Source organism: Carassius gibelio, chromosome A9, assembly GCF_023724105.1.
Source record: "Carassius gibelio isolate Cgi1373 ecotype wild population from Czech Republic chromosome A9, carGib1.2-hapl.c, whole genome shotgun sequence".
NCBI lineage: Eukaryota > Metazoa > Chordata > Actinopteri > Cypriniformes > Cyprinidae > Carassius > Carassius gibelio.
In genome coordinates this window covers 15792724-15811926 of record NC_068379.1, presented here as the reverse complement: position 1 = coordinate 15811926, position 19203 = coordinate 15792724, and the positions used below count along the sequence as shown (strand labels likewise).

Below are 19203 nucleotides of genomic sequence, written 5' to 3'. Positions count from 1 at the left end.
ACTTCACTTTCACTTTCACTACTCTCTCCAAATTTGACTGGCTTATGTACAATGGAGTCTAGATGAACTGATTTATTTGTGGATCCACTCAGCTACGTTGTATGTTCACGGTTCATATGATATAAAAAAATTGGTTGTTTTACTTATTTTAATACATATTGCAGACCAGTTTTGAATTGAAATGAAATTTGATACACAAACATATGTTCATATGGTTCATACAATATTAAAACAATGTTTGTTTTATTGTTAAATATCAAATAAATCAATAAAATTTGAATATTGCCTTGCAGCATTTAAGAGTGGTTAAATATTTCCTGCCATATGAGTGATCAGTACTCACCAATAAGTAGGATAATACATGGTTTGCATTGACACATGGGGACATTATCATATGGTGTGACACTATATCATTTGGTGTGACATTCCAAATTGTGAAAATAACATACCTTTATTAATGATAAAACCTGAAAATGTTCATGGAATACATAGAAAATAGTATCAGAAAGAGTCACACATATTTTTACAATTTTCTAGCAAGGTTTGTCACAATAAATAGAAAAAATGTTGAAAGACCGACGGCATAGGTCTCACATTGAGCAATGTTTTAAAAAATAATACACAAATTTAATTAATTTTCACAAAACTATAATGGATCACAGTTTAGTTATGATAAATGACTTTGATAAAGTGAGTAACTTAAGAAAGATATAATCCATTTTCAGTTTATATACAATTATTTTCATGTCACACCATATGACGATTGTAAGCACTAATACAACAAATTGTCACATAAATTCTGATTCCAATTGAAAATTTTGAAACAACATATGTTTCTATAAAGATGAGAGTTAGTAGAACAAAAGTCAACCATTTTTATGCCTGTTATTTGAAATTTTTGAAAAAACACTTTTTTATGGTACATATGTCACTGACCCATATATATATATATATATATATACACACCAACACATGATAGTATAAAAATGAACTCATTGCAAGGAAATGTGGAAAGATTTCACTTTGTTTTTCTCAATGTTTTTTTTTTTTAATAAACATCTGCCAGTGCAGTTGAAAAAAGCTATGAAAATCTTTTAATACTTACTTATATTTTGATGGTGGTGACAAGCAATACCAACTATCCATGGTTATAATGGCACTCTAATAGCCCTGGTATTTTTAGGTATTTAGTTACGATTCATGTGCATTGCAAAATAGAGACAGTTACAGTAAACGCTGTCCTCAAGTCTTGCTTCATCTAAAATATGCAAGTCTCATGAGCCACTGCATAATGTTCAAAAAGATTTGTTGAAACCCTCAACATAATTAGGGCAATGATTCCTATCTCACAATTACTCGATTAGACTTGATCAAGTTAATCATTCCATTAAGTGAAGCTCAGCTAACAAACTTTGCAGCTCAGCTGAAAATGATGTTCTGCTATATGAAGACAATAAAATGATCCACAAATAAACGTCACAAAATAAATCTTTATTATTCTACACACAATCTTAATGATCAAACACCTCCCATATAACTACATTTACCACACCAGTCAACCCTGCTACATTACATGTCATATTTTGAAATTAGTGCTCAAGAAGGGCTGGCTAAAGACATCCTTTAAGAGTGAGTGTTGGTTATGGGCCTTCCAGAGGCGTACAGTAAGACACACACAACAGAGACTTCTACCTCTAAATCGATATCATTTTTTAGGAAATAAAAATAATAAAAAAAATGGGTGCACTTAAACACAAGAGAATGGGAAGGATAGTCAAATACACCTGATATTCAAGGCACAGTTTGTTATTAGCAAATGTCTCTGAATCATCAAAAGGGAGACAAATTCAAGTATTGCAGGTTGGGTAATGTGTAAATATTTGAGATTGAGTATTGCACCTTAATTCACTGGTGCTCTTTAAGACTCCTTATAACATGCTACTGAATCACTTGTGCTTGTGTATCTTAAGCCTCAATACACACACACACAGATATATATATATGAAGACCATGATGATCTTTCTAAACAGTTATTCCACAAACAGATATACTTCTATAACCTCTGAGGAAGCAATTATATGATATTCCTATAAAACTAACATATATGCAATAGCATTCTCAAAATAAAATAAATACTTTTTCTTAATTTACTAATACAGCAAACCTTACTAAGAATCTGGGGGAAAGAAAATATTTCATAACTGAGAAGTGAACAGGGATTTGGATTCAGGTATCACAAACACGTTTTAACAAGAGAAAGTACTTCCTGAACACCTGACCCTCTTTCAGCATCAGGTGTCCCACGTGTCTTAGTGCGGTTAGTCATCATCACTTTCACTCTCAGACTCACTCAACTGGAGATCATTTTCTGAAATGAATCAAAACATGAGAATATTAGACACACAAAAGTGAGTGGTATACAATTCAAAATCAGCTAGATGACCTGAAACTCACTAAGTGTGTTCATTAAAAGCCCGCTGCTCTCCTCCACACGGCTTTGAGATGTGTTGAGGGCAGAGGTGCTCTGTGGGGGAGCTGGGGCCACATTATGTGTGGGGCGATCCTCATTCTCTGAGTCGCTGCTGCTGGAGCTCTCCCCGCTGCTGGAGGACGAGGAACTGTGGGAATCTGACGAGCTGTCTCCACTGCTCATCTGATCCATGACACGCGCCTCGGCCATCAGCTCTGCAGAGACACAGAAGACAAGGAGGATTAACAGAAGGATTGCAGTACACATGCTTGCCTCGTACACTACTGTATAAGGGATTTGGGGCCAGTAAGATTTTGTTTTTGAAAGCAGTATCTTATGCTGTACAAGGCTGCATTTGTATAATGAGTAAAGTAAAAACAGTAATATTGTGAAATATTATTACAATTTAAAATAACTGTTTTATATTTTAATATACAGTAATTTATAGTGCAATTTATTGCTGTGACAGCAAAGCAGAATTTTCAGGACCCATTACTTCAATCTTCATCATTACATGATCCTCTGAAAATCTTTCTAATATCCTGACCTGCTGCTTAATTATTGCCATCAGTGTAGAAAACAGTTGTGCTCCTTAATAATTTTGTGGAAACAACAATCAATTTGGACCAATTTAATGTGTTCTTGCTAAATAAAAGCATACATTTATTTAAATGAAAAATGAAACTCTTACTGACCCCAAACATTTGAACAGCACTTTTGTCTATTTCACCATATATGTTTCTGATGCTAGTGCTCCAGATATCGGCAAGTGTTACAATCTGCTATGTTTGAGTTGAGGGTGGCTTTGTCCTTCAGTGAGTTAATTTGTATTATTACTGTTCTTTTTGTTTATTATTATTTTTAAATATATTTTGAATATATTTAAAGAGTGTTCCTTGTCATACTGGTCATGGCTAAAGCAAATAAATGTCTTTACTCAGTTTGAATTTGTGGTGTTCTCCTTTACCCTATTTGCCCACCGTCTAACTTCCACTAGGCTGTATCCTAATTAGTTTTTTTTGTGTGTGTGTGTGAATTTTACATACCCTTAATATCCCTAGACAAATCAACAATGTTTATTACCTCATAAGACATATTACCTCGCTCTATATCATCCATGGGAGATGATGGGGACATTTTCTCCTTGGGAGGAGAGCTTTTGGTGCTGGACGGAGCCTTGTTTCCACTTCCGGTCTTCATCTGCTGACTGAGCCTGCTGGTTTGCTGCTCCAGCCGTGACTGAATCTTACTGCTTCCCTCAGCCCTGTAAGGAAACAGAAACATGACCGTTTATTTACGTAACAAATACTTTAAAATGAGTATATCGTGAAATACATTGTAAATATGATGTGGAACACAAGCGCATTAATACCTGGTCTTCTTGACTGCAATGTTGCTGCTGAGCTTCTCTAGACGATACTCTCCCGTGTCATGGTTTACAATGAGAACACATTCTTTCATGTAAGGCCTTTTGGAACCTTTAAATACGGTAACAGGTGTTATGGATCCCTGCAAAGATTTATGGGAAAGAAGATTCAGCTTATTCATTCATGCTACAGTACATATAATCATTTCTTTCTTTCTTTTAAGGTTACTGAACCTACCTCTAAGTTCGGTAATGTGACTGTAACTTGCTCTCCTTTGCCAACTTCCAGCTCCCCCTCACAAGTTGTATCTATGGAGGCTGGTTTGAAATCATCTATGACCAGGAAGAAAACATTCCCATTAAATAGTCATGTGCCACTGCTGATATTCAACATAAGCAGTGCAGTACCGACGTAGAACCTACAGAGGGCGCGTGTTTCCTATTTTACAGGAAAATAAATGTTTATTAAATCTAATAATTAAATGTTCACCAAGATTTCATTGTAAACCACAGCTTATCAGCTGATAGAAAACCGTGTTCGTCTAGGAAAGATTCCCATAGATTCCATCCAAAGACAGATGCCTTTTCATTATTTCCAAGTAACATTAAAAAAACATTGGGGAAAAACACACAGCTGCCTTCTCATATGCCTGTGCACATTGTTTGAAAACAAATTATGGTTTCAGTATCAACGTAAGAAACCGGACTCTTTTTCTACACATGATTTGTTTGTATGTGTTTATATTTAAAAAAAATCCAATATAAAGATGATAATGTAAAAGGTGCCACTTACATCGTACCGTATGGAATGCACTTTTGGGTTGTTTTTCAAAGGTTTCGCCTAGTTTGAGGACGTGTTCTTGACTGTCAAAGTTTGAATATGCTGTTCCATTCATTCTAATCACAAATTTGAATCATATGTTACCAGTTTGAAACTTTCTGCTCGATTTGTTCATAGACAGTAAAAGAAATTCGATACCATCTACGGCAGAAACAGACACCTCACTTCTGGAGTATATGGACCAGTGCTTGCGCTTGCTACGCTGTGATTGGTTGCGTTTGTTTACTTGGTCACGCCTCATTGGAGGTATTATTCACTGTAATTGGCTAAGAAAACTGTTAGTCAACCCCGAGGCAAGGAGAGACGGAAGTGTCCATTTGTTACCCGAACGCATGGGTGCCCTCTAGTGCTCTCCAAGAAAAAGGACTAGTCAGTTTACAGTTGCAACACAATGAATAATATTAAAAATACCTAAAATATATATTTTAAAGTCTATTCAAAGCTGGTAATTTCATAAAAACGTATAATATATTCATAATGACTTATTTATTATTTTACATTATATTAAGTTATAATTAGTTATAATTATAGTTAATTTCAGCTTCTAAGAGTCTGAACTTAGGCTTCAATTTCACAGGGTACCTTATAGTGGGTAATTAAATCAGCAGCTTTACAGTTGGCTATCATTTATAAGCTTAAAAGTAAGTAAATAGTCAAGTGCAGGATCTCTGAATACTAAACTCATATCTAACAACATTTAAAGTCAATAGAGATTTGGGGCAGCAGAGGAATGTGATTGTTGGGAATAAGCAGGTTGCTGGGAGACTGTCTTCACGTAAGACCCATTATGAAGTGAAGATGATTGGAAATCTGAAATTATTTTCCAATACAGATGGAGACCGCCTGGCATCCTTAGATAGAGGTTCTGCATTTGTTTATATGACCCCCCAAATGACAATCTGTTCTTTTTTCTTTTTTTCCATATGATAAGAATGGACATTATACATGTAAATTCACTACATATTTGTCTACCGATATATAGTTGGGTTCAAAAGTTTGAGAAAAATCGGGGATTTGGTTTATTTAAACCTGGAAATGTACCGATTTTAAAGTTTTTTTTTTTTTTATCACAAAATTATGATGCAATTTTAAGAAACTTTTAAAATTCTGCACTCTTTAAGGGTCACATGACATAGATCATGAAAACATTTTCGAGTTCTTATGCAAGCTCTGGAAATTCATAAAGAACGAAAACTGTATCAGAAAAATGCAAAATAGAAGCATTTTCTCTGTTGGTCTCATCCTTTTTTATCCACACAGCAAGTGTCATTGCCAGGTGATACATGCAGACATAGTGGACTCAGCAGTGGACAGATGATTGTTCTCCATTAAGTGATTGGCTGAGATCAGGACTCCTGTCCACACAGACTACATTATCTAAGTAATGGTCAACAAGGGAGTCATTACAGGATTGCTGTTCTTTCCTCGCTTGCTTACTGGACAAATAAAGTTGTAGCTAATTTGAAAGAGAGCTGACAGCTGTTCTTTATCAGAAAGTTTAAAGAAGCTTTTGCTGTTTAGTAGTGAATCGTGATCATGTAGCAAAATCATTGTTGTTGTTATTGTTTTTTTTGTTTTTGTTTTTACAGAAAATACCCTAAACTGAAATTAAAGTTTTCATTTTAGCCAAAAACTAAGTTTTGGAAAATAATTTGGTTAATTAATCTTAATGCTGTGCACAGATGATACACAAGTCATAGTAAAGTTTTTTGTCAACAAACCTCCACAGCTGAACTATTTTCCTTTATTGCTACTCTAGCATCATATTTGGTCTCAGAGAATTGTCTCTACACTCCTGCATGTTTACTTGTAGTTTTTACACATTGTGTGCAATAAGACAGACAATCACAAAGTCAAAACATCAGAGAAGCGCTGTTTTGGTCAGTGATTGCAGCCTTTTGACTGAATCCTAAAATTATTTTTCTTTTCTCAATCATGCTGGATGCATGACTACAATTTAACCACCACCAACATATATACATATATATTATCTTTTTTTTTTTTTTTTTGGTTGTGTGCACTATATTTGGAAAATTCCAGTTCCTCTGAATGAGGAATATATGAAATAGGAAAGAAAGCATATTGCCTATTTCACTTTTGTATAGACAACTAAATTGTGTTTAGCTATAGATTAGATAAACTGGAAACACACTAAATGACCTCAACATGTATAATGGTCACTAGCAGAAAACATGACAGGAGAGCTGCAAGGACAGATGAGCTCAGAACTGCTCAGTTTGAGCCATTTAGAGCTCATTTGCATCTCCTGTAGATTACATGTAGTATGTGACCAGTGTTGGGTAAATTACCCAAAAAAAGTAATCCACTACAAATTACTAATTACTGCTCTAAAATTGTAATTTGATTACATTACTGATTACTGCATGTAAAAAGTAATCAGATTACTAATTACTTTACTTTCAAGTTACTTTGAAAACCTATTAAACCTACAAGGAAAAAAACTACAAACAAAGTGAAACTCAAAACAAAGTGAAACAAAGTGAAAAATATTACAGAAATATGAAAACAGCAACTTGAATTAAAGATCCAATGCATTTCTATAACTTAACATTCTTAACATAAACTTGCCTAACAATGGAAACTGTAGTCTTTTTAAATGTATATACATAGGCCTATGTCTTAACTACATATGGGCTGTCATTCCAAGGAAGCTTCTATTATTACAAGTCCAGATGTCTGCGGTTGTGGAGACATATATTCCAAACGCTCGAATGTTTTTTTTAAGTTCATACTCCATAGGGCTGTCACTTTTCGTTCGAAAATCGATTGCACAATCGATCGGACCAACCAAAAAAAGTTTCCAAAATGAAAATAGGGAATCGATTTTGACCAAACTATTAATTTTAAAATAATTAAACAATTAAAAAAATATAGATGTAAAAAAAACTCGTGTTGGGGCTTACTTTATATCATCTAAACGCGGGCTCAGGCTTGTGCTCCGGTTTGTGAGGTAGGCTAAATGAGTCATGTGATGTGTTTCGAGTAGCGCGAGAAAGAGGTGAAATGGATGCTGAGTAGGTTAAACGGAGGCTTGCCTCTGGCGAAAATACGTTTTGGTTGCACCAGCAGCTAAAGCAAAGTTCTGAGGTGTGGAAAAGTTTTGACCGTGTTTATAATAAGAATAATGAGTGAATAATCACCATCAGTGAGCACAGGAACACATTGAAGACATCTATAGTGGATTCATTCATTTTCCTCCACATAAACATGTAGACCTAGCTTAATCTCTGTGAGTAAGGTTTTTCAAATGATAACTATATTCATTAAGGCTTAAATGCATAATGTGGACAGAGTATTTACGCTAATGTTGGCATTATTCTTTCATTAAATGTCATCTGATCTGAGAAGCAAATCCGGCGGAGCCTTTATCTCAATTTCGTTATTGCCAAATACCATATCTTAATTTAATCTGTTAAAAAAGATCGTTTTTATTGGTGCGTTGGTTTATTTATAGGCTAAATGAGTCTATGTCTATTTAGAGTGCCGAGATACGATGTTACAGAGGACTTATTTTATTTCTTTATTCCAACTTCCAAGTGGCCTAGTCTACGTTAGCTATGAATAAATTATGTTAAAACATGTATAAATGGCTCATTGTTGACAAAAGGCAAAAGAGCTGTGCGTGTATGCGCACATCTGAATGTCGGGCTGCGCTGCACACGGGTTCGGGCTTTAAAAGGCTGTCAATCAAAATGTATTCTCGTAACAGCTCTCTATCCGCATAGCATTTATCTAGATACCTTGCAAATTTCTTTCGGTCCTGCAAGGGTACAGAGCTGTCCGTCACGGGTATCATCGTAAGCAAGTCTCTAAATGACTGCGATTCCACAGTCGACAAGGGCAGCATTTCCTCCACCACACACGCTGCTACAGCTCTTCACCTGTCCAGAAGTTACCTTCCCTCCCGATCTTAAACAAAAATCTCCGTCCATTTTAACAGCACGAGTTCTCCAGTAGGAATTCATTAAAGCGAATGCTCGATAAGCCGCCCCAAAACGTGATTCGAAATGCATTTTTATTTATTTACTTTAATATTTTTTCTTACTAATACATTTGTAACGCAAGTAACTTAATTTTATCGACATCAGTAACTGTAATCAAATTACATTTATTTTAAATGTAATGAGTTACATTACTGCGTTATCACGAAAAGTAATTAGAATACAGTAACGCGTTACTTTGTAACGCGTTATACCCAACTCTGTATGTGACCTACTTTAAATGTGTTTTATTTAAACAAACACTTGATGTTCCATTACTGAACTTTGTAGATGCAAATAACCATATACAGCTATTGTTTGTTTTGCCTAAAGTCGAGCGTAGATGTTCTCTGGAAGGCCTACCACAAGAGCAACATCATATCAGTCTGGCATTGCCCTTGATTCAAGGCATGTTGCTTTCTCTTGAGAGAGAGAGAGAGAGAGAAAGAAAGAAAGAGAGAGAATGTTAATAAAACAGTTTCACAACTAGAATACCACATGGAATTGTCATGATATGATGTGAATTTTTGGAAGATTAAATCACCACAGCATGATGACTAAAGCATCACGATAACGAGGGTGATTACATCAGTGTTTCAACATCATTATTTTTATCTGAGGCTTTATAAATGAAGATTATTTGATTATGTGTATATACTGTATACACCTCTTGTTTCCATCTCTTTGATAAATGTCCTCATTGCTTTGTCTGTATTGTTTTGTTCTTAAAATGTGGTCTAGGTCACCTTGTCAGCAGAAAGGACCAGTATGTATTTGGTGGTTAAATATATTTGATCTAATTTTGAAAATTGGCTGCTTGTGATTCAGGGATTCATTTATTTATTCAGTTTTCAATGACCTTGAGGCCAAATGAAGTGGAACTGTGCACAATGTCAGGAAGGCTGTAATAGGCTTTATTCACTGTTGATTGTTTATTAAAGTGCAGAATCTTGTTTAGGTGTCTGCACAACCTCTCTCCTCAGAATACGTACACTGTTAGAAATGTCTGTAAATTTAACAGTATTTAACTGTAAAATTAACTGTATTTTACTGTAGGACAGTTATACAGCATATTACTGTATTTTAAAGTTACATTTTGGGGAATACCCTCTTGGCGACACTAAATTACAGTATTTTTAATTTATTGTAAATCTAAATACAGTAAAGAAAAAATGAGCGCGAAACCTGACCAATCACAGATCAAGTTTTATTTCCCACTTGGAGAAAGAAGAAAACAAGACACACAGATGCGAAAAGAACCAGTCAGATGCAAAGGTGGGTACAAATATTACTTCTTTTACTTTAAATATATTATATCTTTGGTTTAACTAAAACAAAAATATAAATAAAAAAAACGCTGCCACTGAACGGCGCGCAGTCACCTCACATTTATGCTGTGAAGAGAGCTAGAGAGAGTTGTGGTGACACTGTGCAAACATTCATATTTCTTTCCTTTCTTTCCCTTTTCTGAACGTTTCACCGTCAAAATATGGACATTAACGGGTCTCTGCCTTGGGTTTGACCACTCCAGGAGCTGGTGAGTGTTCATGTCAACTGTTAGCCGAACAACAAAGCTTTCGTGGATTTAGCTTAAAGTCAGTCGGATTTTTTCCCGCTATTATCGCTTGCTGTTAACTGATTACCCCATATAAATGCACGTCATGCTTGTAGTGCTAGAGTAAAACCCGCAATGTTCGTGTCGTGTGCAAACACTGGCGTCTCTGTGGAGACATTATACGCCTTTATTAATCATGACAAAGGGCATAAAAACACGGCGAATTTAAGGTTTTCGTGTGCAGTTCCTGAATGCCCATACACTTTCCAAAGCCTCTCCGCCCCTCAGTCTCATATTTAACGTTACCTTAAACACATAAAGTTAAGGAAACTAAACAACCAAGAGAAAAATATGTCTACTTCAAATGTAACATTTGTTCTGTACATCAGCATCGGGAGAATAACATAATCTCGTTCGCGAAAATGTGCCGCAAATGGCACAGAACATAATGGAAATGTTTTCAGGGGACCCCAGTAAGTGACGAACCCGACTGTGTACATCCAATGCGCGATCAATGGCTGTCCGAATTCACTCACTCGTTTTCATTCACAGCTTCAAGTGAACCGTATTAGTGGACTAATGTAGAAATGAGTGAATGAGTGTTAAGGGGGCGATTTCGGATTTAGCCAACGTAATTTCCTCATTATTTTAACCTGGGATGTTCTCGTATCAGCTTAATAGCTGTACTTAGGACATAAATGTCTTATTATTGCTGTTAAAATAACTGTTGCAAATAAATACATTTTATACAAAAAAGTTTTCGTAATATGCTTTATTTATCTGTGTGTGTCTCAACTTTAAAATTAGCTGTTTCATCTTTGGACCCTACATTACCTTACATTTCTTACCTATGAAACTTATTTAAACATAACATTACAATTTTTTTTACAATGTTACTAATGTATAGATTAATATCTCACCCTCATGTTCTTTTTACATTTTTTATATTGCATATAAAGTTGTATGTCATAAATATGTAATCTCTGTATTTTTTGCAAGAAAACAAAAGTAGACGTTGAGTACTAAACATGCTCCATCCGGGTTCGTCACATATTGGGTCCCCTGGAAATATTTCCGTTGTGTTCTGTGCCATTTGCAGTGCATTTCTGTATTTGGTTGTGTTGTGAATATTTGGTTGTTTTGTTAGACATTTTTCACATCAAATGATCTAACTTTTTTTTCTGTTATGTAAAGGTCAAATGTTAACCCTGACAGCAGCAAGTGCTCCTCAAAGTTCCACGTCATCAAAAGAAGTGGGAAGATGGTGCAAAGGAAGAACTCTGGTCTGAACCCTCATGTATCCTCCTTCATTAAAGGGATAGTTCACCCAAAAAATTAATTCACCCATTAATAACTCACCCTCATGTCGTTCCAAACCCGTGAGACCTCCATTTATGTCCTCTGTCCCTCCATTGAAGCTGTGTGTTCGGTCTGCTGTCCATGTCCAGAAAGGTAAGAAAAACATCATCAAAGTAGTCCATGTGACATCAGAGGGTCAGTTAGAATTTTTTGAAGCATCGAAAATACGTTTTTGTCCAAAAATAGCAAAGACTACAACTTTATTCAGCATTGTCTTCTCCTCCGTGTCTGTTGTGAGAGAGAGTTCAAAACAAAGCAGTTTGTGATATCTGGTTCGCGAACGAATCACTCCATGTAATTGGATCCTTTTGAACCAGTTCACCAAATCGAACTGAATCATTTTAAATGGTTCGCATCTCCAATATGCATTAATCCACAAATTACTTAAACTGTTAACTTTTTTTAATGTGGCTGACACTTCTGAGTTCAAACAAACCAATATCCCGGAGTAATTCATTTACTCAAAAAGTACACTGACTGAACTGCTGTGAGGAGAGAACTGAAGATGAACACCGAGCTGAGCCAGATAATGAACAAAATACTGACTCGTTCTCGAGTCAGCCACATTAAAAAAGTTAACAGCTTAAGTAATTTGTGAATTAATGCATATTGGAGACGCGAACAGTATAAAATGATTCAGTTTGATTTGGTGAACTGGTTCAAAAAGATCCGGTTACATCGAATGATTCATGAACTGGATATCACAAACTGCTTTGTTTTGAACTGTCTCACAACAGACCCGGAAGAGAAGACAATGCTGAATAAAGTCGTAGTTTTTGCTATTTTTGGACCAAAATGTATTTTCGACGCTTCAAAAAATTCTAACTGACCCTCTGATGTCACATGGACTACTTTGATGATGTTTTTCTTACCTTTCTGGACATGGACCGTATACCACACACACAGCTTCAATGGAGGGACTGAGAGCTCTCGGACTAAATCTAAAATATCTTAAACTGTGTTCTGAAGATAAACGGAAGTCTCACGGGTTTGGAACGACATGAGGGTAAGTTATTAATGACCTAATTCTGATTTTTGGGTGAACTATCCCTTTAAGGAGTTTCTGGATTTCAGCTGGCAAAACTATTAAGCTACTAAGAGCAAATACATTCTACACAGGAGTTTTCTGAATTTGTAAATTTTTAAGATTGTTCTTATGACTGAATCTGTTCATGTCTGTTGTTTTAAAATGCTCTTAATATGAAACTTTTATGTATAAATGAAATGTATTCAAGTTTTTGGAAAACTGAAAGTACAATCTGCAAGAATATTAAAATGTTATTTCAAGTATTACAATTTAACTATTAAACCAATAAAAGAAGTTAAACAGTCTTTTGTTTCTTTTTATAGTTTTTACTACTGAGACATGAGACCTGTTGAAATACAATAATTTGTAAAGTTTTACAATACATAATAAAAGTGAACCAATTACAGTAAATTTCACAGTGTAAAGTAATATTTTATTGTATTAAAATATATAAAAGGAGAAAACAACATAATTGTGTTTTACAGTAAAAAAAATATATTACTGCAAATGCATTTACAGCAAGTTAAATGGTACTGTAAATATGAATACAGTATTTTTACTGTAAGTTTAATTTACAGTAAGTTACTGGCAAACTGCTGCCAGTAAGTTACTGTAATTTCTACAGGAAATTTTTTACAGTGTAATTTAAAAAAAAGTGATAATAGTGAAAAAACATAGCTGATGTTAAAATAAAACGGTATTAGTGACAGATCAGAAAAAGAAAAAAATATAGGGTGTGGACTTGCACCCTATACATTGGATGTTGGTTGAATCCTTAGATGATGACAAACGAAGGCAGATGAATGTGAGATAAAAATAGTTAGTTCCCAAAACAACATGCATGACTGAAATAATCATGTTCTCCCTCTCGAGCCAGAAATTAATGAATTAATGGGGCCCAGATTAAATAAATTGTTTTCATTTGTGTCCTTCTTTAAGTCTGCAACATACAGTAATGAAGTCAGTTCCCCATAATTTCTAACAGATGGAATTTTAACAATGGAATCTTGTATCAGTAAAATTTACTGTATCGGCAGAGACATCATGCAGTACACATTTAGACATGCTGTGGTTTATTTTGGTTATTTGTTTTACATTATCACTATCACCTGGATGCCTTGAATAAAGGCTGCTTATTTAGCAAAAAATAATAATAATAAGTCAGAGATGAAATGGCCACATTATTGGTCGCAAAATCATCCCTGGCTGTTATCAGGCCTAGCGTTTAGCATCAAATGCACTGAATATTCTGCATCATAATAGCTTGATGTATGCTGAAAGGGCTTTTGTTGTGTAAATACTGATGCCAGTGAGGAGTTTAGCTCTTCTTCCTGTTTTACATAAAGTTGAATTTGAATCAGAATTCTATTAATTCGAAAAAATAAAAAAGTGACATGACATTCAGCCAAGTATGGTGACCCATACTCAGAATTCGTGCTCTGCATTTAACCCATCCAAAGTGCACACACTCAGGAGTTAACACACACCTGGAGCAGTGGGCAGCCATTTATGCTGCAGCACCTGGGGAGCAGTTGGGGGTTCAGTCCCCTGCTCAAGGGCACCTAAGTCATGGTATTGCCAGCCCGAGACTCAAACCCACAACCTTAGAGTTAGAAGTCAAACTCTCTTATCACTAGGCCACAACTTTGCTAGATCTAAATCTAATAAGAACCAAATATGGGCCATATCCCGGTATCACTCACTTCCTGAGGTTGGTTGAAACAATTTACACAAAGTAAATGATTATAAAGATGATTATAATTCATTAAATTGAAGAACTTGACTATTTAACCCCATTCAGATGGCAATGCCACATACTGCCATTTAAAAAAGAGACTTTAACACAAAGATCAGCTTTTTCAGCTATACAATCTTAATAAATATATTAATATTAAAATAAATGTAAATACTTTGTGTGCAAAGTAAACAAACAACATTGCAAAATTAGTTTACCACTTTGTACACAGCCGAGGAGGACAAAAAACACTGTTTATGCTGTGCAAAATTAATGTGAGCAGGGATGTTTTGCTTGGACTTTGTGCAAGGATATTGTGTGCAGACCATGCAGTTTTTCCAAGCATAAAAGGCTAATTCTAATTTGATTGTGAATAGGCTATAATCTCATAATTTATTAATTACGATTATCACAATTTACACTGAATAACATTTATACCATTGTTTGATGCAACTGCATGTTGTATATGAAAATAAACTGAAAGCTGAAACATAAGCTAAAAACACTCTAACTGAAAAACCTCAAGTGCTTTTCTATAGTATTAAGCCTCAAATGTCAAATATACATCTAATTATTATTTTTTTTTTAATTATAGAAAAAGTAAAAATATGAATGGTATTATGAAAAAACCCTTAAGATAACATGTAGAAAGACAAAAACATATCTTAAAGAGTGCAGAATAACATAAGTGGACTTTAAACGATTAATTGTCGCCTTGGTCTAGGGTTGTGTCGAAAGATATGCCATCATCCATCGTGTCCCCCCCCCCCCACCACCACCACCACCATCACGTTTTGAATGCAAACTTTTTAGTTTCACTATCACTTTCGAGATTTGCAATCACACGTACTCTATTTATATTATGGAGCGGCAGTACTTACAACACATTTTACAAGATTATACAGGTGCATCTCAAAAAATTTGAACATCATGGAAAGGACTTTATTTTTTGTAATTTAATTTAAAAAAGCAAACTTTCTTATATTCTGGATTCATTGTACACAAATTGAAATATTTCAAGAGTTTTTTTTTTTATTATTCTGTTGGTTTCAACTTACAGCTTAAGAAATTAAAAAATTGAAAATTCAATTTTGAGCTTGATTAGTTTGATTAATTTTGAGTGTAAATACTGGGTAGCTCTTGGGCTAGTTTAGAAGCACAGAATCCAGAGTCCAGTGTGACGTTTTTGGAGTCAATGATGATTTGGATGCTGTGACGTCTGCTGGTGTTGGTCCATTGTGTTTTATCAAGTCCAAAGTCAGTGCAGCCATCTATCTGGAGATTTTGGAGCACTTTATACTTTCATTTGCAAACAAGCTTTATGGAGATGCTCATTTCATTTTGAAGCAGGACTTAAGCACGTGCCCACAGAGCCGAAACCACTTCCAAGTGGTTTGATGAACATGATATTACTGTGCTTGATTGGCCAGCCAACTCACCTGACCTGAACCTCACTAGCGGCTGAAGGCCGCTATCAAAGCAACATGGGCTTCAATAACGCCTCAGCAGTGCCACAGGCCGATCGCCTCCATGCCACACCACACTGAAGCAGTAATTCATGCAAAAGGAGCCCCAACCAAGAATTGAGTTCATAAGTTTTTTGTGATTTATCTTTAAGAAAATATTCACATTTTTGAGACACTGAATTTATAATTTTCCTAAGCTGTAAGTCATAGCCATCAGGATTAAAACAAAAAACTCTTCAAATATTTAAGTTTGTGTGCAATTAATCTAGAATATACGAACATTTGCTTTTTTGAATTAAATGACACACAAAAAAAGAACTTTTCCATGTGTAACAATAAAAACTTCCTAATCATCGGGAAGAAGGAGGCGGGAACGGCGCACAATCAAAACTCATTTTAATATCCAAAATAAATACAAAACGGCGCACCAGCCCCTCACGGCCGACTGGTGCGCATAAATAAAAAGCACACACATTAAAATAATGTCCCAGGCCTGGTCCTCTCTCGTCCTTCACGGTCGTCACTCCAGTTTTATATCCTTCCATCTCCTACGTGGGACTCGATACGGGGCGCAGGTGTAGCTCATCTCCAATCACTACACCTGGCCTCACTCCTCGTTCCCACGCCTCTTGGCCCCGCCCCTCTCGCCACACCATGATATAATTTTTTTTCTGAGATGCACCTGTATGTTTGTCAGTGGTACTGAGGATCTGTAAATCATACGCCATCGTCCTCAGTTAATCTCTCCTTTCACTGTGTGTGACGGTTGTTGTGTGGAGCTGCGGCGCATCAGCTAAAGACTGTCTACACAGGAAGCGACAAAGCAACCATTGAAAATCATTTGACATTTACGAAAACACATCATAAATAGAATGCGGCAGCGTTTACTGTCAGGTATTTGTGGTGTCACACTACACCTCGCTCCATCCAGTGTAGACAGCATCACTGACTTTACTGAGTTCTATTGACTGATCTATATACAATGAATCTCTTATACACTAGATCAGTGGTTATACAGTATTTTGTCACACTGTGCCGCACCATTCGCATCCGGTGTAGACACCATAGGAATCATTAGTTGTTTAAGGATTCATGCTTCAGGCACACCCCTAACTACACCCTCCCCCCACCAATGTCATAGTACAATGCAATGTTTCACTGTAGACATCATTCAATGCCAACCCCTACTCCGAACGATTATGTAATTGTGTCATCCACAATTGTAATCGCCATTAGAAATTCCAAATTAATTGTGCAGCCCTAGTTAGGGCATTTTTAAGGTTAATTTATGGGGTGTTCTGTAGGGGTCGCAGTGGTGTTTTGTGGGTATTCTGCACCAAGAGAAGCTGGATCATTGAATTTTTGAGGCCTCATTCATGCCCGTAACACAAATTGTATGTGACTAACTTTAAAAATGAAAGTTCCTAACCCTGAGTATGTGAAGCTAATTTAAGGTTACAAAGCTGTGCTTTGAAGGGAAACATTGGATGGCATGATCATGTAAGCAACTATTTGTGGTAATTTATGGTATCATTAGGAGACACCTTGATTCAGTGTCATGCTTGGGGATTTATTTTTTATCCTCATTGTGTAGGGCATTTAATCTGAGACCCATTAACCCATCAGAACCTGACATTAAAAATGTGGGTTGGTTATGGTTATATAAACATTGACATGTCTGGCCCATAATGGACTAATCAAACTTTCCGTTCACACACTGTACCCATATATCTATTGGTATACATAGCAGCTTCATTGAATAGAACAACTGAGTCAATACATTGTAGTCTCACTGACATGGTCTCATGCACTAATGACAATGGATTCCTGCTGTGTATACTTTTGCAGTCCCGGTCATGGCTCGGCTGAGGAATTTGGGACAGTTCCCATGCTGTTTCCCAGGCTCAGAGTAGCACAGGAAGTGATGTCACCACCAGCCACCACCTCGGTATGGCACATTAAACTAATGCATCTATATGACCAATGTACCGCACATTGACCCACATCTGATACATTATATACTGTATGCATATGCCGTTCAGTTTTTGTTTTAATTAGTATGTGTGTTAGTGTGTTAAAGCCAGCTGCCCTCTCCCTGTATTTGTGTCAGTGTGTTTTGTGAGCCATTTTCTCATGGTACAATTCATTGTCTCTTATCTGCTCACCAATATTGTGTCTCATAATAATGCCAAATATATGGAGCCCTGGAGCTAAACTACTAAATTTTTATGACATCCTACACTTTTTAGGGAAACTAATGGCATTGTGTATCAGTACATTCTTATTGAATTCATTGTGGAGTTTTTTAATTATCCCAATGAAAGGATAAGGTTTCAACACATGCGTCATAATTTTGAAATAACCCCGTTTTTTTTTTTTTTTTTGCCTGACATACTAACATTTATTGACTTGGTTTAACAGTTTTGTGAATGCTGTTTCAGCTTTCTCAACTTTCAGCTATTTGTGCATCAGCTGCTGATTCATATACAGAACCCAATGTAATCCCATTGCTGCCAAAACAAAGAATCTCATAATGGAGAGGCATACCTTTTCTGAAAGAGAATTGTGATTATTTATTAATTTGTGTGTGTGTGTGTGTGTGTCTTGTGTGAAAGGCAGTCTGTGCTTCAGTGATCACTGTGTGGAGCTGGGTGTATGAATTATTGAGGCTTGGTAGAGCCCTCATAAATTAGGAATAGTGAATCTTTGGGCAAGGTGACGGCCGCTGCTCTGTAGACGCTCTGCATCTTGAGTGTCAAGGCCACTAGCTTGGGACCCAGTTTTTATGTAGCCTTTTGATTTCTGTTCATGATATTCAGCTCCAATAAATGGTTTGCAAAAATGGGATACAGGATAAATGTTTGATATCATTATTTAATCAAATTGGAATCAAAACTGGGAATTGAAAAGAATCTGAATCAATGAGCAGAATCAGAATCGGAATTGATCAAATTCAAATGATACCCAACCCTAATAATATTTGCTTAGAATATAATATGTTATATTACTCTGGAACAGAATGGTTTTATTTTGCATCATTTAAAATATCTGTAAAAAATTTGAACAATAGAAAAATGTGAAGGAGTCAGACATTTTATTCCAAAAATGTTATGAATTTAATTTCTATTATCTTTACTTACATTGTTGATTATTATTAAGCACAAAACTGAATTTGAAAGGTTTTAGAAATAATTCTGTAGTAAAATATTAATGATACTTAAGAAAAAAATCCACTGGACATAGTAGAAAATAAATAGTCCATTCCAAAGAATTGGTCCACTGGTATATATATATATATATATATATATATATATATATATATATATATATATAAATTGTGAAACTCTATGTAAAAAATGTATCTCGCGTTTTCATTTCACATT

The 19203-nt window shown here is 35.6% G+C and overlaps 1 protein-coding gene across 2 annotated transcripts; it reads right to left on the bottom strand.

Annotated features, from left to right (window-relative positions):
- Positions 1-1470: 1470 nt before the first annotated feature.
- Positions 1471-4870, bottom strand: LOC128019747 (ELL-associated factor 2). 2 transcript variants are annotated; one of them, XM_052605940.1, is made up of 7 exons: positions 4816-4869; positions 4630-4733; positions 4075-4169; positions 3843-3979; positions 3571-3734; positions 2455-2685; positions 1471-2368 (listed from the first exon to the last, which is right to left on the bottom strand). In XM_052605940.1, exons 2-7 carry the CDS (start codon positions 4730-4732, stop codon positions 2319-2321), a joined length of 780 nt encoding a protein of 259 aa, XP_052461900.1. In that variant the 5' UTR covers position 4733; positions 4816-4869; the 3' UTR covers positions 1471-2318. The 2 variants fall into 2 exon arrangements, with proteins under 2 accessions (XP_052461900.1, XP_052461899.1); XM_052605939.1 differs by having other exon boundaries at positions 4630-4870.
- Positions 4871-19203: the final 14333 nt, after the last annotated feature.

Bases quoted from the DNA above. Each gene is read 5' to 3' on its own strand.
- LOC128019747 (XM_052605939.1), bottom strand. From the start codon at position 4,732: ATGAATGGAACAGCATATTCAAACTTTGACAGTCAAGAACACGTCCTC. The intron at 3,980-4,074 runs GTAGGTTCAGTA...AAATCTTTGCAG, and splicing joins TCACATTACCGAACTTAGAG to GGATCCATAACACCTGTTAC. The intron at 2,686-3,570 runs GTAATATGTCTT...GTGTCTCTGCAG, and splicing joins CATGGATGATATAGAGCGAG to AGCTGATGGCCGAGGCGCGT.